The 27,587-nt window shown below is 39.9% G+C and overlaps 1 protein-coding gene across 1 annotated transcript; it reads right to left on the bottom strand.

Annotated features, from left to right (window-relative positions):
- Positions 1 to 1,218: 1,218 nt before the first annotated feature.
- Positions 1,219 to 27,488, bottom strand: LOC117876132 (ADP-ribosylation factor-like protein 8B; the record flags this gene model as incomplete). The annotated part of the gene is given in 6 exon segments (XM_034767968.1): positions 1,219 to 3,164; positions 4,304 to 4,374; positions 6,538 to 6,605; positions 9,104 to 9,197; positions 12,580 to 12,653; positions 27,408 to 27,488. Coding segments are annotated over 6 exon segments (438 nt in total), but the record flags the coding sequence as incomplete, so codon positions are not given.
- Positions 27,489 to 27,587: the final 99 nt, after the last annotated feature.

The raw sequence follows: 27,587 nt of genomic DNA on the forward strand, positions 1-27,587 counted from the left end.
TGGGGCAAATGTGCCTAAGTCATTTTTGTGTGCCCTGCATGCTGGGCTGTTCAGGGCCCTGCCCAGCCCCTGGTATAAGTTAGAGCAGCTCAGAAGTTACTCTAAGTCAGTAAGCTTCTCATTGTGAGTCTCTTGTGAGCTCAAGGAAGCAGTGAGTAGCCATAGAGCTCTGCATTGCAGGCTGTCCCTGAAAGACACTAATATGGCTCTCACACTAGGGGCTGGGGCTGCAGGTTTGTATAGCACTAACAAAAGCTTGGTTCTAGTTGGGGTGGTCCCCTGCACAGAGAGTACTCTCAGGAAGCTGTTTGAAACCCCTTTTAAGTCTTTTATTCTGCACATGTATGTCTTATTATCTAGTCTCTGTGATCCTATGTTTGTGTATAGCCTCAGAAACAGGATGATGCCAATCACAGTCAGATGTGCTCTATCTCCCTAGCCCTGCTATTGTGTGACAACAAAAGCCCATCTACAGTTAAAGGTAACTTTTCAAAGTGGGCTTAAGAAAAATGGACAGGATATTTTGAATGAGGACAGCAAGGCCAGTGTCTGCACTGTGCTGGCTGGGGCTCAGAAACTGGTTCACACAGTAGGGGGGGAAGGGAAGGAATTCAGTATATGCTGTATAATGAGACATTCTTAATAATCAAATCCCTCATTCACACCGCTTGCTCTCTGGGATTCATTCAGCTGGCTCCAAACACGAGCCTGTTCCCTCTAAAGGGCCTTGACTCCAGCTTGTGAAGGGGGATGTGTGCTCCACATAATAAGCATGCTACTTAGTTTCTCTGAGTAAAGAAACGAGAACCAACCACAAGTAGGGGGAAGGTGGAAAGTAAGTGCTGCCTCTCCTTACCCCTGTTACCTAAATTGGGCTGCAGCTGCTGCTGCCATCAGGTGTCAAGAAATCAAGGAATCCAGTGGGGCAACCACACCCAAGCCTCCTGCAGTGAAGTGGTTGAAATGTCCCAAAGCTATGAGTGGAACAGCAGGGATTGATAGACACCCCTGGAACTCCCCATGCAGAAGCAGTAGCACAGTGCGTTCTCAAGGAGCTATCCCCTAGTGACAAGCAGCATAGTCCTGGTAGTGATGGAGACCTCTGGCGTGGATGCGGCTTGCTTTGTGGTATATACAACCTGGCTCTGGGATGCACTGAGGTTCTGCCTCCAGGGCTGGCAGCAGCCCCACCCCTTAAAAAGACAAAAACTGAGCATGGCTGGTAATCACTGTTCAAGATTTATTAATTTGGCCATTAGTGCTCGTTTTCAAAATACCACAGGCAATTAGACTACTAGACTATGGTTACTTGTTCAAGTTTGGAATCAAGGTTGTTTATAAGAAAACAAAAATACCCCAGACCAAGACACTTGCATTTATTATTTTGTTTTTCCTATTCAAAGTTGTAAGGTGGCCACATTATTTTTAACTGCTAGACAAAATGGTTTCCAGGCTGTGACTTTGCATGCAAATACCAGCATGCTGCAAACATTTACAAACAAGCTATATGCCCCTGAAAATAGGAGGTTTGACAGAAGTGCCAATCTTGATTGCAGTGGCACTGGTATGACACTAAAATAAGATTCCATCAGCTTTGTTTACCATGGCACTGGGAGTGACTCACTAAAGCTACATCCAAAAAGCATCTTCAAACTGAAGCTGCATTAAAATTATTATCATTTGTATCGTTTATACATATAATGTTTAAGTAGTACTTAAACATATAACAACTTTATGTTGACTGCTGTAGCCATCTGTCCACATGCCATCTTTAGACCAATAAACCCAATAGCTTTTCTCCCTGCTGCACCTGCAAACATCTAAAGGAAAGATTTAGCCCTTGGTCAGCTTTCTTGGTTACCTCTGAAGGTCTACTCACTATTTACGCCTTAAAGTTCCATTAATAGAATCATACTGATGTGTGTATATAGGGAACAGGTTCCATAAGAATGCATTTCAGGGCAGAGGGATGTAACTAATGTATGGGATTGAAGAATAATAAGGAACATACAGTAATATAAAAAGAATTAACAGCTTCTTTACCCTGTTGGCAATGGAGCAAATCCTAATTCCAGGTCAGAGCACAAGTAACGAGGCTGTGTGCTGGGGAGTTCTGCAGGGGCCAGGGAGGGAAAGAATATTCCACTTTTAGGCCACACAGCAGCACTGGAACCACTTGGAGTGCTACTTCAACCTCAGGAAGGAAATGGCCAATAGATCCCAGGGTGTTGAGGGTAGAATGGCTAGTCAATCTGTGCAGTCAGATTCATGCGCTCTAGCCTACTCCTCTACATGCGGGTGCTGAGGGGCAGCTGTTGTAGGGATTTAATACATCTACCTCCCTGCATGAAGCCCTGGCATTCTGTTCCACCCATGAGGTGGGACGACATCACTTTCACTGCAGTCACACTCTCAATGTCTGCTACTAGGGTGTGGAGTGGGATTTGCCACAACGTGGAGAAAGTGATTTTTTTTTTTTTTTTTTTTTAATAAAAGACAAATGAATATGAGTCATTTATACTTGTGATGAGACTATGGTACCAGATTATAAATGTTCAAATTCTTAAACCACTCTTTCCCACATCTGGCCATTTAAACAACATTTTGACTGATGCATTCTTTTTTTTAAAAAAAAAAAGAAAGATCTGAATATTCAAGAATAAGTAACTCAGTGTTGGCAATTGAAAATAAAAATTAATAGCAACATAACCATAAATACTGTGCGCATATGATTATACATCATCACTGCAATACGCCTTACAATAAGAGACACCAGGTTCTATTGTGCAGTTTATTCGTTCAGCTTCATATTTAAAAAAATTACTAAACAGTTGACAATTCACATGCATAAACTCAAAACATTCCAGCTCAGAAAAAGTATTGATTTTTTTCAGTTTTATATTAAGGTTTTTAGGACAGACAGACAGACATTCTGGATGTATGTATGTTTGTTTTCTAAAGGCCATAATTGACCGAAATTTTCCATTTGTTAACAAATCTAGTGAAAGTGAGTCCTGGTAGTATTTAGTTTCATTTCTTATCTTTTCAGTAGTGTATATCAGATGAGGACCAGTGTGATTTGGAAGGAAAAGTTATCTTCCACAAAAGTTTTCTTCAACAATGCCTTGATTTGGAGTGCTGAATAAGCCACTGTAATGTTATGTCTGCAAGGATAGATAAAAAACAAATAATCTATGAAGGGACATGAGAATGCTAGCAGGTTGTTACAATAAAAAAACAGAAGCCTCACATTTGACTTTATATCCATTTCAAAAGTGGCAGGAGTGGGGAGAGAAGAAAATTGCTGCAGTCTGCCTCAATTTGAGAAGAGATGTGCATGGCTGATTTCACTGTCATGCCCTCATTGTCATCAAGCCTTTGGGGTATGTTTCAAGGCCAAGACTTTCACAGGTAGCTTACACTCTTGGTCACTTTACAGATGACCCAACCCCAGCTGTGATATGCTCAAGATGGGAGTTCCCACAGTTTCCCCTACTTGTTTATCAGGCTCCAGGGATGGGTGGAGGAAGGAGAGGGAGTACTGGGTTAGTGCATGGTAATGATTTCTATTGCTCTGCTGAGGACAAGGGATTACTTCTTGCCCTGCTCTTCTCCAGCTTTGTATAGGATAGAAAAGTCAAGCAGATCGATCCTTACCTGGTGTAAATCGATACAATTCCATTGGAGTCAATGGGGCCCCACTGATTTACACCAGCTGAGGATCTGGCACTATTTTGCTAAAGGATGGAAAAACATCCAATATTTAAATAACTAATCTAGAGAAGTAGTCTGGGAAATAGTGAACTACTTAGGGCTTAGTTGGGATGTATTTGAATTCAAGGACATTCTAGTACAGAGGACTTAAAGCTTAAAAGTCTGCAACAGCCCCAAGGGTAACATATACTTGACAGCTGCCTACAAGACCAGTAACCATCAGAAGTTTATTAGATTAGATAACATACGGGTATCTTTCTATCTCGGAAATAACATTCTGAAAGTATTACAAGTTGCATAATATATTTAGTTTATGTTTAAAATGCATCTTAAAGAGTTCAGTTAAACTAATTTAATGATTTTCTGCAGAATTAAATGTCTTTCTAACTGACTAGTCTATTTGCTTCCTAAAATTTCCAGACTGTTTTGAAGGGTTGCTTTAATAGCAAGCTTGGGTCAAAATGTCTCCAACTATAAAGGTAAACAGATTTACAAAGCTGCCTAAGGGAGTTGGATGCTCACTCCCCATTAAAATCTCAATCATAATGTATGTAGTGTACAGAAAGCATTGTCAAAATAACATGCTTACCTATGTTATCCTTTTCTTTACAGGAAATAGAATAGCAGCAGATTTCTCGGTCTTGAATAGCTGAAAGGTTTCTATAGAAAGTAAATTCCATTAAGTAGTTTTATTACTCCACAAAACCAGACCCAAGCATTTTCCACACAATCCACTAAATTACATGTTTGTAAATTTGTATTCAAAGGGCCAAACTCTAACCTCTGACATGCAACTTTAAAACTCCACTATTGCTTACAACAAATGCATTTTTTTAAAGTGTTAAATGTTTTAAGGGCTTCAAGTCCTTTCTGATTAAGCCAGGTTTAATCGAGAAAGATAGAAAAGAGTAGGCATCCATATGTCTGAGACAATATTGCTTAGTAGTAACTAGGAAACAGTGCCTTGTCTTAAAAGCTTAACTTTCACCCTTTTGTATCAGAAACCAAAGATTTTACGAGTTTACTACATTTTGTATGTAGTATCGAGAGAAGCTCAACAATAATCTTTGGGAGGTTCACACCATCATACAAAGTTTATTAGGTTAAGAACTAAGGCAGGGATCCGCATGGCATGCGGCACGCCAGGCCGGGCTGGTTTGTTTACCTGCCACATCCGCAGGTTTGGCCGATCGCGGCTCCCACTGGCCTCGGTTCGCCGTTCCCGGCCAATTGGGGCAGCGGAAAGCGGCGGCCAGTGGGATCCGCGATCGGCCGAACCTGCGGACGTGGCGGGTAAACAAACCGGCCCGGCCCGCCAGGGTGCTTACCCTGGTGGGCCGCGTGCCAAAGGTTGCCGATCCCTGAACTAAGGTATCTAAGATTCCTGTATAAATGTGGATGCTGCCTGGGGTGGGAAAAAAAATCTGTATTTTAAATAATATTTTTAGTCTCTTTTAGGCACTTATATGGCCCCCACTATTTAGTGTCTGAGTGTCTCACAGTCTATAATATATTTATCCTCACCATATCCCTGTGCGGTGAGGATCTGCCATTATCCCCATTTTACAGATCTGGAACTAAGGCATAGAGAGGTTAAGTGACTTGCCCAAGTTCACACAGGAAGTCTTTGATAGAGCAGTGAATTGAATTCTGGGCTCCCGAGTCCCATCTTAGTGCCCTAACCACTGGACCATCCTTCCTCTCTGAATTCTTTTTCAAAAGGATTGCATCCCACAAATAAAAAAATGTAGTTTGATTCATAGCAACTTATTTAAGCAAAATTACTGCTGTATTGGCAGGGCCCTACCAAATTCAGGGTCCATTTTGGTAAATTTCACAGTCATTGGATTTTAAAATTTGTCAGTTTCACAGTTTCAGATGTTTACATCTGAAATTTCATAGTGTTGTAACCATGGGGATCCTGACCCAAAAGGGGCTTGCAGGATTGCCACCCTCACTTCTCTGCTGCCAGTTGGGCTCAGAAGGTAGGTTTCCGGAGGTGGGTCTGATCTCCCCCATGTTGCTGGGAGCGTCCCAGTCAGGGGCTCCTAGCTGCTAGTCCTGGTGGGGCTGGGCTCTCGGGGGGAGATCAGACCCACCTTGCTGTGGAGTTTGCTGCAGCAGGGGGAGGTACCCAGAGATGATCTCCCCCTGGAAGTGGCCTCTGCAGGGGAAAAAGGAAGTCCTGTCCCTCCCCAGCCCCGTCGGGACTAGCAGCTGGAGCCTGGTGCATGCAATGTGCCCCTCCCCCTCCCCCCTCCTTCCAATAGCTAGATTTCACTGGGGAGATCTGATTTCATGGTCCGTGACACATTTTTCATAGCCATGAATTTGTTTAGATCCCAATGTATTGGACTTCTTTGTATAAAAGTAGATTTCCCTTACCCACTGTATTAATTTAAGCAAGTTTCAATAATCAAAATCTTTGTGCTTTGGTTGCATGCCAAAAATATTGAGTTGCTTAAATTTACAGACAATAGTTTCAAATGAATGAGAGTCAAGCATAAAACTGCCATTACAATGCACCCTGGATAGCATAAGAAAGAACATTACTCTTTACATTAGTTGATCTTCAGTGATGAGAAAAAAAGATATCTGAAACAACTTTATACAACTGAAACTATCAGAAGGAAAGATTCAATATTGGTTTCCTCAGTCATCAACCATTGCTATTTTAGATGCCAGTGCAGCTAAAAGTGGAACATCTGAAAATGTAAAATAGAATCTGTAACTGCTGGTCACTGCAGCACACTTCCAATGATTTTGCCTTTACACACCAGCTTTTCAGAATGCCGCAACTATTTAGATAGGCCAGCTACTTACAATTTCTCAATTAGCTGTTTTTCATCCAGTGCACCAGGAAGGTCTCTTTTATTTCCAAGGACTAACACCTGTGAAATAATTCACATTCAAATTCATGTAAATAATTTCATGTAAAATTTGTTTTATTTTATTTACTATTTACTATCACAATTTCATTCCATTAGCTTTAACACCTAAATATTTAAGACACGATGAGCTACATTCTCAAAAGTGACTAGTGATTTTTGGGTGCCAGACTGGAACACACCTTAAAAGGGCCTGATTTTCACAAAGGATTGAGCACTCACATGCTGAAAATTACATCCCTTTAAGGTGCTTCAAGTTAGGCACACAAAAAGCAGCCAGTGCCACATTTCGCCCCTCTTCCCCCCTCCCCCCGCCCCAATATCCCTTCCATGCAGAAGCAATCATAGGAGCCTCCATTTAGAACTAGGTATGAGAAGTAAGAAAAAAAAATAGATGCTTGTGCTCATAGAACTACATAAAGAATACAAAGTGCACCATGTATAACTTAACTCTGGATAAACATCCTGTATATTTTGTGGAAGACAAAATAAGAGACCGAGGGGTTTTAAAATCATGGTCATATTACTGTTTTAATGTATGTCACAACTGCAAGTAAAAGTCCAGATTAAAATTAAACAACACATTAAAATTCATTCATTGTCATCTTTGGTTAATAACACTATCTTACTAATATGCCAAGGAATAACTACAGTAAATAAAGAATAATTCAATACTAGTTACTTACAACAAACTAATAAGTAAAACCAACATACTACTGCAACCTGAAAATTTGGGTGTACCCACAGACTGTGATATAACAGCACACAAAAGGAAAAGAACTTCATTATGCATGGCTAAAAATCTCAGATCCATTTCAACCTCCTCATGCTCAGGAAGGAAGGGGCAACAGTATGGGGAAATCTGATGAAAAACTGAAATAGGCGCTCCGTACTTTCTTGTCCCTGTCCTTATAAATCTGTAGTTCTTTTTTGTCCCTGTCCTTATAAGGCTGCAGTTCTACTTTCTCTTCCCCATTTGACTGGTCCAATAATATGCAGTGAGGTTACAGAGGGGGTCTCAAATCTTTCTGCTACAATAGTGGGTGGGATCAGAAATTCTGCCTGAATTCATTCTACAAATCTCAGTTTACTGCAATGATTTGGATGTTGGTCACCTGTCTACTCCTCCTCACCCAGCTCTCTTTTAGCTAGCATTTTCCTAGGTCAATGACTGGACAGAACTGAAAGTAGCTGCCCACAGAAAATATGCAGGGGTCAAGCAAAAGCCCTAAATTCCTAATACTCTTTGTCCTGGGTCAGAGAACAATCTATTTTCCTTCCCAAAACAGCATCTCTGTGGATGGGCCCCATGTCCTCTTTTGCTGATATCTGTATCCAGGCAGAAAAATGATAGAAGGCTGAGGATAACCTATTCTAAAATTGCAAATTATCTTTAACAAAACATTCAGTTCCACCTCCTCAATTACTTAATGGTGCTTCAAGCTCACATTATTTTTTGCCAAAAGTCAAGATCCTGCTTGAGGAGAGAGTAATTTTTGCATTCATTTTTACTTTGCAGCCAAGGTCTTCCTTAACCTGTAGAAGCAGAGGACTATTTCATGCTTGAGTTCTGCTAACCAACCTCTACAAAGACAAGTCTCAGCAATCTTAAGATATTGCTACTAATACCTCTGGGTCACCAGTTCAAATCTGGCCCATACTGGTACTGACTGAAAACTATTACCAACTGATAATGCCCTATGTGCAATTAATTTGATAGGCTCAATCCACCTCCAAATTTTTATTGACCTTTACACTGGAAGATGTACAAACACACTGTAGCAGCGATACCATGTGATAATAACCAGAGTTCTGTGAAAAACTGTCACAAATTCTCACAAAAACAAAACTGGGTGAGAACTGGATTTTATGTTTTGTGGGAAATTCTGTGATTTTGAATTTTTTTCCATTCAGAAAAGGAATAAAGCCAAAACATTTAGAAATGTATTGGAAAACAAAATTCTCAAAAAAAAAATAGTTCAGGTCAATCAAAGCATTTCATTCAGATTTTGACCTTTTAAAAAAAATTAATATAAAAAAAACTATTTTGTTTCAAAAAGTAATTTTGAAACAAAAAAATCAAAATAGTTCATTCTGAAAATGTTAAAACACTACATTTCAACATTATTGAAAAGCTTCATTTCTGTTTTTTCTAAACAAAATTCTATTGAAATGGATGTGTTTTATGCAATGTTTCAATTTTTACAAAAATGGCATTTTTCATCAAAAAACACTTCTATGAAAAAATGTCCAACCAGTTCTAGTGTTGTGTAGCCAACCTGCATCACATTTGGGCTGGGATTTTCAAAGGCTTCAGAGAATGGGAGTTCAATGGGAGTTGGGTGCCCTTAGTTTTCTTTGAAAATAGCAGCCTAAGGCTATACAGTCTAAATTCACATGTGAACAATTAAGTAAGTAAATAAATCCATTTATTCATGTCTGAATATCAGTGACACCATAGCAGAACAATTACATAAATACAAAACCTCAAAAACACTTACTGGAATTCCATGCAACTGTGGCTTGTCTATTAAGCTGTGTAGTTCATTTTTCGAAGCTTCTACTTTTTCTAAATCTGCTGCATCCACCATGTAACTAAAATGGGGAAATTGTCACTTGTACTTTTATCCAATACACATAGAAAACATCATTAAAAATATCTGAAATGTGTCAAATGTACCCACTCCTCCCCCACTGAGCAGATGATTTTAAAAATATAAATTTTTCCTATTTCATTGGGAATAAAGAAAAAAAGAAGAATTAAATACAGGCTGTGGGAAGATAGAAATTTCTGGAAAAATGTAATTGATTGCATACAAAGGATGCTGGATGTGCAAAATATACCATATACATGTGCCAGGTCTTTTTACTGAATGAGTTGTCAGATCCAAACATAGTTTTAAAAAAAGATTTTTTGGAGTAACCTTCTCAGTTGGCAGGAGATGGGCAGTATTACACTCCAAGCATAAGGAAACACCACCTATTAAACAATATTGGGCAAACGGGCGTGAAGCATGTGTACCAGGCAAATACATATGTGAGTCAAAATCTCCAAGAATAATCTTGCACAAGCTAGGGGACTGACTGGATAATTTAATAGATCTTCTTCATCTAGGGCCTGATTTTTGGGCCTGACCTTTTCACTAACATCAGTGTGATTTGGATCAGGCTCTTAAATTCTACACATGTATTTCCTTCCAATGCTCCAATGTTATTTCCAATAGACCCTTTGAGAGAAATTTCCTCCCAACCTCCAAAATCTGGCCATCAGTTTAACTTCCTGCATATGACCAAGAATAACTGGGTTGAGAAAATGATCCCATTTTTACACAAAAGATACGGTTAGTGACCAAGTAATTTTTTCTTGTTGAATTTTAGTATGATTATGGATACGATTATGTCACAGTAAAATTAGGCAAAATTCACAGAGCTGTTATGGTAAAAATGTATAAAATCAGGGTATGGTCACGGCAACAAAAATTGCGTAACAATTTAACAAAGTATTTACACAAAACAAACAAGGTTAATGCAATAGTTTTCATTTCCTTGTCAAAGTAAACTATTTTGAAATTATATATGCATATTGTGCAATCATTTTTCAAACAAAAATAATGAAAAAGCTATATAACAAAAATAACATTCTTTTTAGTAAAGTCCCTTGTACAAACTGTTGCAATTTTGGTATAAGAAGTTATTTTTTATGTGGTCTCTATTGACGCCAAGCACATTTTTAATAAGATAGGGAGCATTTGGCATCAACATTGTTGACTGGTACAGCTAAGTATCACAGGGCAACTACTGACAGAGCTGGGAATCTGGCCATCATGCTTCTTTAGAACTGGAAAACATCCTCTTTCCTCAATTCTTGAACTGCTCCACAGTAAGCCCAGTACTCTAAGTGCTGCAATTTTGTCTTCAAACAATGGTATATTTTCAAATACTGTGCTTTCACAAATATCAAGGTGTTTTGCTTGATTTGGCTCAAATACACGGCATGCACAAAGAAAGTGGCAGCAGACTGGCGAAAGTGGGAGGCTGAGTCAGTGTCCATGGATGACCATTTTTTTTGAGCTTTCCTGTTTTTGCTGTTGGGTGTTGGCAAGATTCAGAGCAGCTCTCTGCCCACAATGCAGGGTCACACAATTTTTGACTTCATGAGCATGAACTGTGAGCTCTTCATAAGCTGTAAGTATGTTCATGATTTGGGGGTGTAAACTCTTTTAGAGCCTGGAGTTCTTCAATAAATGCTGTGGATTGGCAAAGAATCTCTTGAAAACTTGAACTACTGCTACAACCATTCTCTTCTGTAAAAAAAATATGAAACATAATTCTCAGTGTGCTCAATGTGATAAAGAGATGCATTGAACCGGCTGTTCCATGTGGTTATTATGGGGATTGGTAAGATGGAAGGCCTTTTAGCTATTTCCATTAGAAACATGTTGAACCCGGTTTTTTTGGGCAGGGCAGGCAGTGAAAGCATGTTTCAAAGCCACAACTACACTGTAATTCATTTACTTGCAACAGTATCTTCCTTCTCAGATTGCCCACAAGGTTAAACAAATGTGCCATGCATGTAAGATATACAGCATTTAAAAACATAGGTTTCAAATCTCAATCCCAAGCTTTCCCCATGTAGGTGGCATTATCAGTCACAAACTCAGTGATGGAATCAAACGGTATTGTAGATTTTTCAACAATTTCCTGTATTGCTTTGCTGACTGTTTTTAAATCAACTGCTTCCAAAACTTCACACTGTAACAAAAAAACATCCAGCTTGTGTTCACCTGCTTGTGAAGTGCCTGCATTATCACTGCTTGTGTGAATGGGATGGCAAGAATGTTAAGCACATACCTGTCTTCAGCATTGGTAGTTTCATCTGCCACAATGCTAATTCCTTCACAGTACTGCAACTTTTCCTTTAAATTCTTCAATATGTCAGTCAAACATTTTGGGGAGGTAAAACTTTTTAAGTTGATCTGCACTTGGTATAACACCTACCTTGCTCTCTAAAAACCTCACAGTTTTGGATTGTCGAGGGTATTCAGGGGTATATTTGCTGCAGAGAAGGCTTCTGTTAATTTGACTACTACATTTCTCCTGTAAAGCTGCTCTTCTGTCTTGGTATTAAACAGCTGTCTGCTTTTTTAAAAATTCTATCTTCATCCATTTTTAATGCCTCTCATTTGCACGTATGAGTTGCACTTCCAATATACTTATCACAACCAGCCTTTCTCGTAAAATCAACAGATACATTGCATGACGTACAAAGCAACTTTCCTCCACTTTCATGGAATGTTTTAGAGTACTGCTCTGGTTGCTGTTTAGAGCTTAATTTTGCTACTTTGCTAATTGTTTTGTTTGCTGTTGTTCTCCTAATTTCAAATTAATCGCTGTAACTCCTCCTTTTACAAGATGCATGACTCTTACTTGTGAAATTCAATGAAGTCCACATGATGTTACATTCTTAGTTACTGTTGCTGGAAGACTGCATTCACCACCGCTCACTTTGTTTACAGTCAAACAAATGTTGGTGAGTTTATTGTTTCTTTTTTTTTTTTACATATACTTCTAGTTCTTACAAATAAACAAATTAAAAAAACGGTTTTACAGGGATGGAATGGTGCATTTTAAGGCATTCTCACGACGTCAAACTGAAACAAATGGCAAAATTCACGGATTCTATTCATTGTAACATAATCGTATCCACAAGTATGGTTAATTCTTCTATTTTTGGGGCCAGAGACTAAATGTTGAAACAAGCTACTCCATGTTTTAAAGCTTTTTTTGTTTTAAGGTTTAAAGCACTGTCTACCAAGTTAAATTAAACATATAACCATGATGGAAAGCAGGCAGTCGCACAGAAGAGGTAAATGATTGAGAAATATCTGTAGGTTGAGGGGACTGAAAGTGGAAGTTGACAATATTACAAAAGATATTTAAATCATTGATTTGTAAAGAGATACATGAAGAAGCTTACACAACTGCATTGACTCCTCTGCAATAGCGCTCCCACATGCTTCGAAACCTTGGCTGTCCCCCAATGTCCCATACCTGGAGGGAAAAAAAGGCTTCCTATGTTATTCTGAATATACCGTTAGTATGAACAGAGATTTAGAAATTAAAACATAAGTCTTAAATTAAATTGTAATGCCTATAAAGATGAAGTCATTCAATCCCATTAACAATGTTAAGTTATGTGTGGGGGTAAGGAGACCAGAAGAAAGAATGCATTAGTCATTAGATATGAAGGACAGACAGTAAAAAGTTGGGGGGAAGAGAATGAGTGAGTGTAATGATGGACTAATCTGGCTAACTCTATTATCTCAATAGCTTTCACATTTGATCATTGAAGATGCTTTTAAAGATATGAGATCAAGATAATCAGAACAAGAAAGAAAACAGTAGTCAATTGCAAAGTTGGAGAACCACTCAGTTATGAGACATGACTAATTAGTTCATCACATGAAAAGATGAAATATAGATACATTCTACTTAAAGAATTTTCAACCTATTAAACAATCACTCAGGCCCCATCCTGCAAACACTTATGCACACGTTTAACCGTAAGAATGTGAGTAGCCCCACTGACTTCAATGGAAGCAGAGGCTACTGGAGTTCTTTGAGATGTTCTTTCAGATGGTGTCACCTCTTCCTCAACTGTCAGTACTTGCTCCTCAAAGGAGTACCCTTGAGGAGGGGAGAATAGGGCATGGTCTTGGACAATGGCTGTCCCTCCTGATGGATCCTCTTGCATGTGTGTGCCCTGTAGTACTGATCTCCAAACAAGGCAAGGATTCCAAAAGGCCCACTGAGGTGAGGCAAAGGCAAAAGGTGGAGGAACATAAGGGTGTTCCTGCCAAGGATGTTGTAGAGTGATTCGTTGACTAGTTTCTGGGAGCTCTTCTTCAAGATACATCTCAGGTGAGGGGGTCTCAATGAGAATCTAGTGGTACTTCTGAGTCCAAAGAAGTAACCTTCTCTGTTTCTAGTTGGGGGAGGGAGGCCAATCGTGTTGGTACCAGCACACATGCTGGCATCAGAACGTGCAACAGCACCAGCAGAAGATTCCTTTTGGTATCTGTCAGGAGAGGGAAGTCAGAGGTCTATAGCTGTGGAGAAAAGACCTATTACAGGTCTGCTAAAGTTTGAAACCTGGGGTTTGGGGCACATGCTGTTTAAAAAAAAAAGGAAGAGAAGGCCTCAGACAAAGGGAGAGAGGTTGAGGGTGGGGCAGATAACACGTGTGTGTGGGGGAGAACGTCCTGACTGCAGGAAGAAATAAGGGGGAGCGGGCAAAATGCACACCGGGTGTCATGGGGAAATAAAATAAACACAATAAGAAATAATGAATAAAAGATAAAGCAGATTAGCTAACTTGAAAGGCTAACTAATGGACACCACAGAGATCCAGCTCAGGCCACGGGCGGCTGAGAAGGAACTGGAGTGGCGGTGGGTCTGCTCTCCCCTATATGCCCTCAGATAAGGGCACGTGGATATGCAAGGTGCAGGTGTGGACCATGTGGACACTGCTACAAAAGAAATGTCTGATCAGACACACAGGCATGCACCTGAAGTGCAGAACCCACAGGGACAACTACTCAAAAAACAATTATTCATGCATTTGTAGAACTGAGATTTTAATTTCCTGCCTAAAACCCATTTATTCTGGTTTTGTTTATATAGTGGTGAATTTTACCCATGAGAATAGACCCAAACGTTCATAATCATTAGCTAAAATTGCATCTAAGATAAAGTATCACTGTAAGGATTTAAAATGTATGGTTACATATAGGGAAGTTGTAGCTACGTTGAAGTAGATGTTATGTTACATGGAAGTAGATGTTATGTTACAAGTCACCCAACTATTAAAATAGTGATGACTTCTGAAAAATAAAACCAAGAGAATGTATTTGTTTTCAAGCCAGGCACAGAGAGAGGTGATTATTTCTTAAACCTATTTAGTTACCAAAATGATAAGATCTGAACCAGAACTAGGAGGAATATGTATTACGACTCAGTTTGGATTTATAAAGAACATATAGAGCAGAAAAGGTTTACACCTTTTACATTTTCTCAATAATTTTTTTCAAGTTTATTCTCTTTCCCAAATCCACCTATGTTGGAGGCTGCTAAGGACTGCAGACTCACATGGAAGAGTTAGACTTAAATAGATCCCTGGAACTAAGTCTTTTCCAACTGGCATGAACCTTACTTTTTATTCCATAGTCCATAAATCATATTCATGTATTGATCTCTGTATCATTTCCAACACTTTAGGCTCATATTTTGGATAAAAATACTTCCCAATTCACAATTAAATAATTCCTGGATTGATATCTTACTCCCTCTGGCAACACATTAATATATCACATGAAGTAGACTGCTTTTGAACCCCAACTAAGAATGTACACTTTAAGGACAGCAAAATGACCATTTGTATGCCACCTGCGTATCAATTATGACTCTCCCTGACCTTTTTGGGGATGTTTCAGAAAGACTTAATAAAAATCAACCATTTATTTATAAAGCATAAAAAGGGATGACTACATAGTGCAATATTGCAAACCTCACACCAATGCCAATATCACACTAGGTGATGAGGACCTTGAAAAAACAGTTACCATATGGTGCACATCTGTTTGAGTGGGGAGAAAAAACAAGTTATTTTCCTGATGGATCAGAAGAAAAAGGAGGAAGGGGGAGACAGAGTGTTAAGAAAAGACTTCAGCAAACTACGATTCATTACTCTTGGAAACAGAAAGGTCTACAGGATGGTGTAGCTTTGAGAATCTGAGATACAAAGATATCGGTTCCACCCTGTCCAGTGATATAGTATACCTAATCTAGGCGATATTTCTTCAGCTATATGAGCATTAGTCTAATCAGCAGAATCATCCTGAAACACTGGAAAGACAAGTTATCTCCAACTGATTATGAATCAGTTCTCTCAATAAACCTGTTGGCAATCCATTAGAGAATGGCATACAGGATGCAAAATGGTATGAATGTATTTGATAGGATTTGGAAACCATTTACTCTATAACTGGAGACACTGAAATTATCTCTAATAGGGAAAGAAAACAGACAAAACTGATTAACTAGAAAAATGTGTACTGTATGAACTGCCATCTGTACCTCTTTACCTTTATTTATCCAAATAAAAATGATTAGGTAACTACTGTTCATACTAGTACCATCCTTCTTATGCTTATTTGTTGTTTTACAGAGCCCACAACTGTGGTAGGTACTCCGTAGAAAACACAGTCCTCTGCCGCAAACAGTTCACAATCCAAATGACAGAAGTGACAGACAAATGAGGATATAACATACACCAGGAAGAGGAAAGACATGGGTTAAAGATACATGCTTAGATGGTGACTCATTTAAGACATGCATTCGACTTGGTCATAGAAATGTATTCTTGTGCATGCCCTTTATGCTGAGTACATAACTCATTTTTGCATCACAGTATTTCATGTATAGGGCAGTGGTCCCTAATATTTTTCTGTCACGCCTCCCCTTACCTATAATGGAATCTGTCCGCGTCTTTCTCCCTCTGCACCACCATAGCTGCAGTTGGGAGTGGGGCTGGAGTTGTGGTCAGGAGCTGGGGCCATGGTTGGGAGCGGGGCCGCGGTTGGAGGCTAGGGCCCAGGAGCCAAGGCTGGGGCCGGGGCCTGAGCTGCAGCTAGAGCAGATCTGGTGACAATGTGGGGCTGGGTGGCGCTCCTGCAAGGCCTCCTCCCCGAACATTCCTCCGTGCCCCCCTAGGAGGATGTACCCCACAGTTCGGGGACCACTGATATAGGGAAAAACATGTATATTGGGTATATACTGGTAAAGGAGGGAAGCTATGACTGAATAGCACAAGATACAACTCGCTATAAAAAAATCAAGATTTAGATCAGGGGTTCTCAAACTTTTTTTTTTCTGCGCCCCTCCCACCCCATGCCATAAAAACTCCCTGGCCCACCTATGCCACAATAACTGGTTTTCTGCATATAAAAGCCAGGGCCGGTGTTAGGGGGTAGCAAGCAGGGAAATTGCCTGGGGCCCATGCCACAGGGGCCCCCGCGAAGCTACGTTGCTCAGGTTTCAGCCCCAGGTGGTGGGGCTTCAGCTTTCTGCCCTGGGCCCCAGTGAGTCTAATGCTGGTCCTGCTCGGATGCCCCCCTGAAACCTGCTTGAGGCCCCTTAGGGGGCCCCGGACCCCTGGTTGAGAACCACTGGTCTAGGTGGTATTAAATGTAGATTAGACTTTAAATTGTTACTGCAGTCTTCTTTGGTCCCTCGTGATTAGAATGGCCACATTTTATAGGCAATTTTATCCCAAGTTGACCAGCACATCTGAAGAACTGGAAAATGCCCTGCATATGCCCAAAATGAATAATACTCCTGGGGGAATTCTGCACCAAAAAATTAAAAAGTCTGGGCACAATATTTTCAAATTCTGCATATTTTATTTGTCAAAATAGCACAATATAATCGCACCAATTTCAATGATTTTTGGTCATTTATTTCAAAATACCTGTCAGCAAGTATGTCTGTAACAATGCAGATATCAAAAAAGATTCAGAAAATGATTTTTGAAAAATAGATTCCTTACTAGGCATATTAATACAGAACTCTGAGTAATGATTCATTTAAACTATAATAGAGAACCATATTTCCCACATCCCCCAGAAGCAGTGCAATGGCTGGGGGGAGTCGGGGCAACAGAAGCGCTAAGGAAGAGGGAAATAATTGCTGGGAAGGAGCCTAGGTGTGAACTTGGGAGGGTTGTTGAGTATGGATGGGAAAAGTATAGAACAGGTTTTTTGGGGGGCTGGAGAGGGATTGTTAGGGAGCTTTCCCCATGCAGACCATGACTGACCCCTAGTCTCTCCCATTCAGTCAAGCACATGCATCTCTTCACCCCCATTCAGACACCCACTCCACCCACTCCCCATGTGGCCCTTCAGCTCCTGCCCCAGTCTGTCCTCCCCCACTAGCCCTTATGAGCCCATCTGACCTCCCAGCAGCCCAACACTGCCTACAGGCGCTGTGAAGAAGGTTCTGCAGGCTCTCTCTTCCCTAGCTGGCTGGGAACAGCTGTTGTGTTCTATTGCCACTGTGCCCTCTGGTGGGCAAAATGTGGAACTGCAGCAACTTTTCAGCAGAAGCTTTTTTCTGCGCAAAAATTAAAAATATGCATGGCTCATTAATTATGCACAGGTGCAGTGGTGCAGAATCCCCCCAGGAGTAGAATAAGGAAGAAGATTCTTTGCTAGGTGGATGCATTGCTAAAGAGGCTATTTAAATCATATTAAGCAGATGTTGTTCAGACTAAATCTCAGATCATATTCCCATAGAATTTTATAAATAAAATGTTTTATTCATTCCTGTCAGTTTCTGTGGAGTAATAATTCTTAGCATATAAGAAGTGTTTCATATTCTCAGCGGGCTGTCCAGTACAAACACTAGTTAATGTTTTAATTAGCAAGTTAGGGTAATCAGTATGCTTTAGATTCACCATTCCTTTTAGTGTCCTTACACTGATTGGTTAAATCAAATTCTTCAAAAACAGGAATCCCTCTTGTCCAATTTCCATACTTTATCTGGGCATAAAACTCTCTCTTAAAATTGCAGCTATCAGACTGCGTAACAGGTTTAAGGGGCAAATCTTTCCCTTTTGTGCACAGGAAAGTTTTAGCAAGGGAGCAGGGATGCAGTTGGAGGCATGCTTAAGAGTTTGGAAAGCTGTAGGTGGATTAGGGACTCAATGCACTGGTTGGTTTTCGATAAGTGTTTATTGTGGAAAGATTTGACAGGTAATGGAAAGTTGCAGGAGGAGAAAGGATAGTTTTGTCTTATGCTGTTATTTCAATGTCTGCCTCCATGCAATCACCACATTTATTTCTACTCAGAAGGTTATCTTTGCAACCAGACAAGTTTTTTTTTTTTAAACTGTTTTCAGAAGAAAAAACTTTAAATCTTGTAGAAATAGAGATGGGAACCAAACTCACAGGGAGAGACTAAATCCTTGGACAATGCAGAGATTAAACAGATTTCTAGGGTGCTGCTCATAGGGCAACATACACCAGCAATTTCTGACAACATTATACTGTACACTGACAAGTAGGGAGGAATAAGGCGCTTCTACAGAGGTCCTAGGCACACCTATAATATTTAATGCCAATTCCCAAAGTCACAATATAGAGGCAGTAATTATCAGTAACTGTTCATCTAGCACAGTGAGGAAATAGCACATCAGGAAATACTCAATTTCACTGACAAGGAAATGGGAAAACACACTTCAATTAAAGTAGCAAAGTAGGGTATCTAACAAAAGATGCCTTCTTTTAGTACTAGCCAAATTAGCTGCTGTGGAAGATACACTCCCCTGCTCAATGCAAATGATGGGCTAGATGTACTTCTTAATGGTCTATCATCTCACCTTTTACAGTGTAGATTCTTTTTATGACTAGCTCTGTATACACTGAAAAAAAAAAAATTCACATGACTACATTTCCACCAGGCAATACATCAGAGAACACTACGTTCTTTGAAATAATTCCTGGCCCTTTGAAGAACCCTGCTGTCAGTTTCTGTAGGTGGATGAAGCCCTACTTGTATGACATTTTTCCAGTTAGGTAACAAGATAAGCAATATTGTGTTACCTCTGAGAGAAACAAGAGTAATTTTCCCAGACACACACTTTATGCAGTATATTTTTAAATTTAATCACGATACTCTTCTCTAATGATCAAATGGAAACATATTTAGGGCCTGAGCCTCAAAACTGCTAAGCATACAAAGCTCCTGAAAGAAAGGCCAGGAGTACAATAACAGAAAGGGGTATTACTCAGTGGCAATGCAGATCTAAGTGCATTATCTTTGACATGTATGGTAGCCAGAAAAAGGGCATGATGCCAGAATTTTCAAAAACTGGACTTCTCAGAAGGGACAAAAGGAAACTCTATTCCCATTGAACAAAATTGACATTAATGGTGCCTCAACCCACACTGATTTTGGGGGACAACATATACCCACTTTTACCATGGCTCATGAAACTGCTCCTAGATTATACAAACCCAGTGAGAGGCTGATTCAGTTAATAAAATAAAAATGTCAGAAGTGCCAAAAGTTTGTTTTAAAAAAAAAATCTGAAGAACCATTTCAAAATGTAATTTTGAATTAACATTTTATTTAGAAGTGTTGATTTGGACATTTAAAACATTTCATTTTAACTCGAACAAAAATCTGCTGCATTTTCATTTGAAAAAAAATGTTCAGTTTAAAAGGAATCTATCCATCCTCCCCCCTTCTCCTGCCCCCTCTCCCCCTCCCCCCCACCAAGTTTGGCCACCAAACCAAAAAGTCTGTTATTCGCTCAGCTTTATTTGGGAGACTGAAAGCAGGAAAGAATGGGCTGTTGGCTTAGAGAGATGGGTCAATAATTAATGTATGATTATTAAGTTGTCTGATGATCTTTGAATAACGTCTATTAAAGCAAAGATGAGGTTTTTATTATTAAACAACAGTGCAATGGCACCAGGACTCACAGCACTCTATACTCCATGGGAAAAAGAAATGTTGCAGCAGTAGTTAAGAGTCAGAGAAGGCGGGCTGGCAATGGCAGCTTGAGCTCTCCTGGGCAGTTCACACCTAGAGCCCTGCACGGATACAAATGTATATCCGTGGATGTGGATATAAATTGGTATCCGCGGAGCTGCGGGGCTCTCCCAGGAACCACAGCGGCGAAAGGAGCAGCACATGGGCTGCTGCTCCCAGGAGCCAGCGCCCCATGCCAGCAGCTCCTCTGGCACAGCTGTACGGCCTCTAGCCCAATCCCTGCCCCTTCCATGCAGCTGTCTGCATCTCCCATCTGAGGGCACGGACTCCGCTTGAACACGAGAACATGACCAGGGACAGCTGCCAGTGAGTCTGGTGTCCGCCCCAGTGGGCAGTGCTGGAGGCGGTTCAGCTGCACTGGAGGAGCTGCCAACACGGGCTGCTGGCTCCTGGGAGCAGCAGCCCCACATTCTGTTCCTTTCACTGCTGCAGTTCCCAGAGAAGCCCGGCGGTTCCGTGGATACCGATTTATATCCGAGGATATCCGCATCCACGGGTATAAATTTCTATCCACGCAGTTTCTTCACAACTTTTTCAACATGTCCATAGTTGCTCCCCCCATTCAGGTCTGGGGTCTACAGAGTAGTTCTCCTGCTCCTGCCTCTGGGGCTGAAGCCAGGATTCACTTACTCTCTGTCACCCCATCCATACCCTACTTCAGCAGGGCAAAGAGGCTTGAGACAGTTGAAACTGAACCTCCACCCAATTCATCTCTGAAATCCATCCCCTCCAATAGTTCTATTCTCAGTCTTTAGTCCAGTGGTTCTCAACCAGGTGTACATGTACCTCTGGGGGTACAAAGAGGTCTTTCAGGGGGTACATCAACTCATCTAGATATTTGCCTAGTTTTGCAACAAGCTATATAAAAAGCACTAGCAAAGTCAGTACAAACTAAAATTTCATGCAATAACTTGTTTATACGGCTCTATATACTATACACTCAAATGTAAATACAATATTCATATTCTAATTTATTTATTTTATAATTATATAGTAAAACTCAGAAAGTAAGCAATTTTTCAGTTATAGTGTGCTGTGGCACTTTGTATTTTTATGTCTGATTTTGTAAGCAAGTAGTTTTTAAGTGAGGTGATACTTGGGGGTACGCAAGACAAATCAGACTCCTGAAAGGGGTACAGTAGTCTCAAAAGGTTGAGAGCCACTGCTTTAGTCTATTCTGTGCCCCCAGCTTCATCAATTACATTCTCTCCCTGAATCCCATATTTCTCTGTCCCATCCCCCCCAAGACCAAACACTACATTCTGATGGCCCAAGTCCTAGCTGTTCATCCACAAAATTCCTCATTACCTACGATAGGAATCAGGAAGAGGCGGGGGGCTTCTGGTCACCCAGTCTCTCCTTCTCAAATTCCTCCTTTTCTTTGTCTCCCTCTATTCCATCCACCCACTTCTATCTAGTCCAGTACTGACTACCCCAAGCTGAAAAATCATGAGATTACAAAACAAATAATTTTTGAGCTACACTCCCATTGCCTTTTGGTCAGTTTTCTGAACTCTTGGAGGAAGGGGGGAGAGATGTGCGCGCACATTTCACATTTGGGAGGACCTACTCACTTTTACTCCTAATTGATAGGTGGGACACTTCAACACCTTTCCCTGATTCCCTCCCCATGCACTGTTCTGTGGGTTCTTCATCCATGCCCTGCTCCCTATAGGCCCCTCCATCCAGTGGGCATTATTCAGTCTCATGCTCTCCACTTCTGCTGGACACAGCCCCAGCCTTGCGCCTCCCCCATCACCAGATGTTGGCCTTGTCCCAGCACCTTCTCTCCCCTCAATCCCTGGCACACACTGCTCAGTTCCTCCTCCCAAAACACTGTCCCTGCCCAGCTCCCTCTCCACTCCCAATTGCTGCCGCTGCCCGGCCCATTCCACGCTGAAGCTCCGTTGCATCAAAGGAACTGGCTCCCCACAGGATGTAAAGGTGGGAAGCACACATACCTAGGATCACTTCCTTCTCCCACCCCTCTGTTCCAGTCAGGGCTGGATTATGACATGCTGAGGCCCTAAACTATGTCAAGTGTAAGAGGCCCCACACCATAAAAAAAATGGAATTTATTATTTTCACAGAAAGGACATTGAATATATAAACATGAAAAATTTATATTTGCATATATACAAAGGCTAAGTTGTAAAAATAGAATAATAATCTTCATTTTCAGCAGCCCTCTGTAACGATGACATCATGACAAATAAATTTTAGACAAATTCTTTAAACTAATTGCATATGTAAGTAAAGTTAGAAGTAAATAATACAATATACAAAAATACAAAATAAAATACTACAATTTACTAGATGAGTTCTCAGGAAATTTTTCTTCTCCGTTGGGGCATTTAAATTGTGGAATTCCTTGTCTGAATACTCAATGAGACTCAGAGGATATAAGATGGCAAAATTAATCAAACATTTTTTCATTTATTCGTATGAAAAGAAGTATAACCCACTAGTTTAAAGCTCAACTATTAGTTATACTGATACAAATTACAACCAGGTAATAAGCAAACCATCAGAAAATTGCATGTGGGTTGTATTTTTCCAATACATTGATTTGTTTTGTTTTTATAGAAGGTTATGCTGAATTACCTAAGATTGGTACTAAAATTAGTAGTAGAAAGTTTTTATTGAAACAAGTAACAACTTTAATTTTATATTATAAATATTGAGATTTATATATTTATCTCAACAACAAGTAATATTTTTATTAATATATATTATATATGCCAAAAACCTGTGTTATTTTACCAGGATATTTCTGTGAAAATTAGTGCTATTTTGTCTATGTTCTCACAGGAAAACAAGGATTTTTTTTTTTTTTACACCATGAATAAGGAAAATCATCCTTCTTTTCATATGAATAAATGAAAAAATGTTTGATTAATTTTGTTAGGGAAATACAAAGTTTATCCAGACTATATATAAAACAGTTACAAATGTTTATTCCGATTTAATTTTCGCTACAAAACAATGAATTGTTGGGATTTTTCTTTTGCCATACTATAAAAATACAATCAATTATGCATATGATGTGTGATTTGTAGACTCATAGGACTGGAAGGGACCTTGAGAGGTCATCTAGTCCAGTCCCCTGCCTCATGGCAGGACTAAGTAAAAATCTCCAGTGAGGGAGATTCCACAACTTCCCTAGGCTATTTATTCCACTGCTTAACCATCCTAAAAGTTAGGAAGTTTTTCCTAACATCCAACCTAAACTTCTAAGGATAGGACAAGAAGCAGTGGGCTTAAATTGCAGAAAGGGAGGTTAAGAAAAACAATTCTTCTCCCTCCTCCTTGTAACAACCTTTTACATAATTGAAAACTGTTATGTCCCCCTTCGGTCTTCTCTTTTCCAGACTAAACAAACCCAATGTTTTCAATCTTCCCTCATAGGTCATGTTTTCTAGACCTTTAATCATTTTTGTTGCTCTTCTCTGGACTTTCTCCAATTTGCCCACATCCTTCCTGAAATGTGGCCCCCAGAACTGGACACAGTACTCCAGTCTATATAAGTATCTTATATAAGTCTATATAAGAATTTTTTACATCGCATACTACCTATAATAAAATAATATCTTGTGCCCTTCAAACCCAGCGAGCAGAAAATCCCATTCTTTTTTTGAGGCAGACATCTCTTTTCGCGTTCGCTTCTCTATCCTCTGTCTCCCCAGGACCACTAATTAACCTCGAGTAAACACCTCGGAGACACAGAGTGACAACAAGCTATACGCGTGAAAGAGAAAGAATTTACCAGAAAAATGACTGGTAATCTCTAGACAGGCACTGAGAAAATGAGAAAAACTAGTCTATATTCAAGCAAATATAATGACTATTATAGGCTTTAATAGCCTATAAATCATATATGCACATAGTTTGAAATAACTTGCTCACCAAGTACTCAGAATATTTTGATATATATGTACATCTTCCTTCACTTCTCTCAAAACCCTCTATTTATCCTTTCGTCAGCACTCTCCGATATTTACTGTGAAGTTCCTGAAACTGACGGAGGGAAGCCAACACAAATTTATCCTCCTCAAGATCCACTTGACCCAAGTCCACAAGACAATCATCTGCAAACTCAATCATGTGAAGCACAGATAGCGCATGAAGCAGAAAGTGGCGTGTGCACTAAATACACAATTGTACATATGTACAGATCAAAAGAAGAAAGAATAGGCTAACATACGAGCATAAGTTCGGCAGGATTGCTTCACGACACTGCCATCTCTGACCTCACATTTTTCCCGATTTTATCAGCAGTGAGATTTATTTATTTAAATAAGTTATGAAGGCACGGTCAGAATTTTACCAGTAGCAGCTGGCCAACAAAACACTGCCTTAGGAGATCAATAGCAGACTTACTCATAGAAACACTAATTTTACAAGTGCAATTATCGTTTTTTCCCTCAGCCCCGGCCTCCCGCCTGTCAGTAATGAACAATTAGGGAAGGAAGGATAGGGTAAGGGTATTTGTGTAGCCAGATATGTATATTTGTCATTTGAATGAAAATGTCTATATTTAGAGAGAATCTTCTTTTTCCCAAATCGCCTTTATTTATCAACCGATTTTGATAAAATTTGAAATTGAGTCATTTTTTTCTTTTTTAGAGGCCCCTCATATTGCGAGGCCCTAAACTGTAGCTTAATTAGCTTATACCTTAATCCGGCCCTGGTTCCAGCACAGCACTAAATGGGAGTGAGAAGGGCTGCTATCCCTGAGTTGCCTTCCCATGGGCTTCCACGCCCTGCATAGGCAGCAGTTCAACTGAGAGAGCAGATTACACAGCAAGTGGAGGGGCGTCCTCTGCTGGCAACAGCTAGAACTGCAGCTCAACCTGCCAGTGCCTGCCTCTGGAGGTTCCAGCCAGAACTGCAGCATCAAATATAGCTCAGGCAAAAATGTTGAATTGCCAGGATCTTCCCATGAGATTGAAATAGACCAGTATTCATGCTGCAAAGTTGGACTCACCAAAATACCAAAAGAGCTGGCAACACAGCTGCCACCCCACCATCCTAGCTACACATCTCCTCTCCAATTCTCTCTAATCCACTTCTGTGGGTCTCCCTCAATTTCCCACTACCCCGCCCCCAACAAACATCGCCCCACTCTGGGCCCCCTCACCCCAATACCTCTGCCTGCCACCCCCAGGCTCCTCTATTCCTCCACATCTTTGCATGTTCCCACCAACCTGGGGGTTCACTCACTTGCTACAGTACCCTTCCCTGTGACTACTTTCCACTTAAGCACTCAAGTTTTCTTGAATAACTCAACAGAATCAATTTCCCTCTCAGTCCTCAACAGTCCTGCATCAATTCCCTATCCCCTTGCCTAAATCTGCCCTATCTTTCCAGAGTCGTCATCTTTTTGAGTTCCTTGAACCAGTACATTCAGAGTCCCAGTACATGTCACTGGGAGTGTCCAGAAGTAGGTCTTCCCTACTTGATTTGCTCCCTGGCCCTTTGTTTCATAAGGGTTTCATCACTGGGACTCATCTGCCTTTCCACCACTGTTCAGAGAAGTCCATAGCACTGACATGGCGATTACAGTGAAAAAGATGAAATTACCACAATTAACCACAGAAATACTGTAAGATAATAATTTCAGTTCACTTTTAAATTCCAATGCTCTCTCTCCATGGCCTAGAACTTTTAAGGACCTCTAATCAAAATTCGCACATAATTATAGGGGTAATTGGGAGTGCTAGATTTTTATTAGAAAGTGATCCTTGAAGGTGGGAAAAAACAAAGGGGACAGTTGGTGGTGAGTGTAACAGGACTAAAAGATTAATGCAAGCCTCAGGGAAAAAAAACCCTAGCCAGTTTGCAGAACATACCTGCAAGGGAGAGAGGGGGAAAAGATTGATAAATTCGTACTAGAGAACCCATTGTACTAGGTGCCGTACAAACACAGAGCTTGTCTACATGGGAAAGTTTTGACAGTTATACTGATACAGCTATACCAGTATAGCCCACTCATGTGGATACTCCTATTCCAGTAGAAGAGTGGCTTTTTTGGTTTAGATTAAACCCACCAAGAGAGAGAAACTAAACCAAAAAAAAGTACTCATACCAAAATAAGAGTGTCCAGAAAGCTTTGGGTAGGTTAACAACAGTTTAAATTAATATCTTAGACTATAAAAAACAAACAAAAAAACCCCTCAAACTTTCCTGAGTAGGCAAGGCCTTCAACCAGGTGCAGGAAGCCCACAAATCCAGAGGGAAGAGAGACAATTGCCAAGAAATGGAGGAGAAAGAAGCGACGAGAACAGATCCAGGAAAAAAGGAGAAGTAGCGGATAACTGTTTATATATGAGATAGCACAGTAATTTGAATATATGCAATATTGCTCTAATTTAGATCAGTTGGAGCCAAAAGAAATTCTCTCAGCCCATCCTATAATTTTTTAACTTCTTCCATTTGAAGAAGTGTGGAGGGAAGGCTTTGGCCTGGCAGGGACTTTCCAGTGACAAATTAAATGAAAGCAATAATACAAATAAAATAAGAATGTATTTAATGGAAAGAAGATGACATGTTTTGACCAGAAACATCTAAAAAATAACATTGTCAGCTTAGACGCTTGTCTGCTTTTCCCCTATACTGATGTTTTAACTGTAAGATTATTATATTTGAAAAAGATTAGAGGGAAAAAAATCATTGTCAGTTTAATTTGTGCATTGGACAGCACATCATATAGTCAGATTCACTACTTCCTGGCATTGTTAAGTAAATTTTTCCTGTTTTTCACACAGCAGTAGAGCACAGAGAAGAGGATTAGTTCAAACATACAAGAGTTATTGAAAAGTCACAAGAATTGGCAAAGAGATACATTGGCAGGTGTAGAAAATAGTTTTAACTTTCTTTTTTAAATAGACTAAGTTTCACATTTGCTGGATTACTTTAATAATGTGTTCTTCACTATGTAGGTCTGTTTTCATAAAAGTGAACATACTTCTGTTGGTTTCTTGAAATAACTGACCACAGTGCATATTCAAAAGAAGTCTCAATAAAGTTTATTAAAAAGAATAGTCCATCCTATTATTTTACATGACAAAAATGACAGCTGTCATCAATTATGCTAAGTGCAGCCATTTTCACCACGCTCACATTCTATGCTAAAAAATTTGGTTTTAATAGTTATTTCCTCTCTTGTATAATTCAGATAAGAACACTTACCTTTATGGTAACATTTCCTTTTGTTATTTTTCTCATATTGAAGCCTACTGTAGGAATCATATCTTCTGTGAACTGCCCTGACTTTAAAAAAAAAAAAAAAAAAGTTATAATTAATGTAACTAATTAAGAACTAATACATTCAGCATTTGTAGTCTAAATAATATTTCATTTTCACAACAT

Source organism: Trachemys scripta, chromosome 1, assembly GCF_013100865.1.
Source record: "Trachemys scripta elegans isolate TJP31775 chromosome 1, CAS_Tse_1.0, whole genome shotgun sequence".
In the NCBI taxonomy this organism is placed as follows: domain Eukaryota; kingdom Metazoa; phylum Chordata; order Testudines; family Emydidae; genus Trachemys; species Trachemys scripta.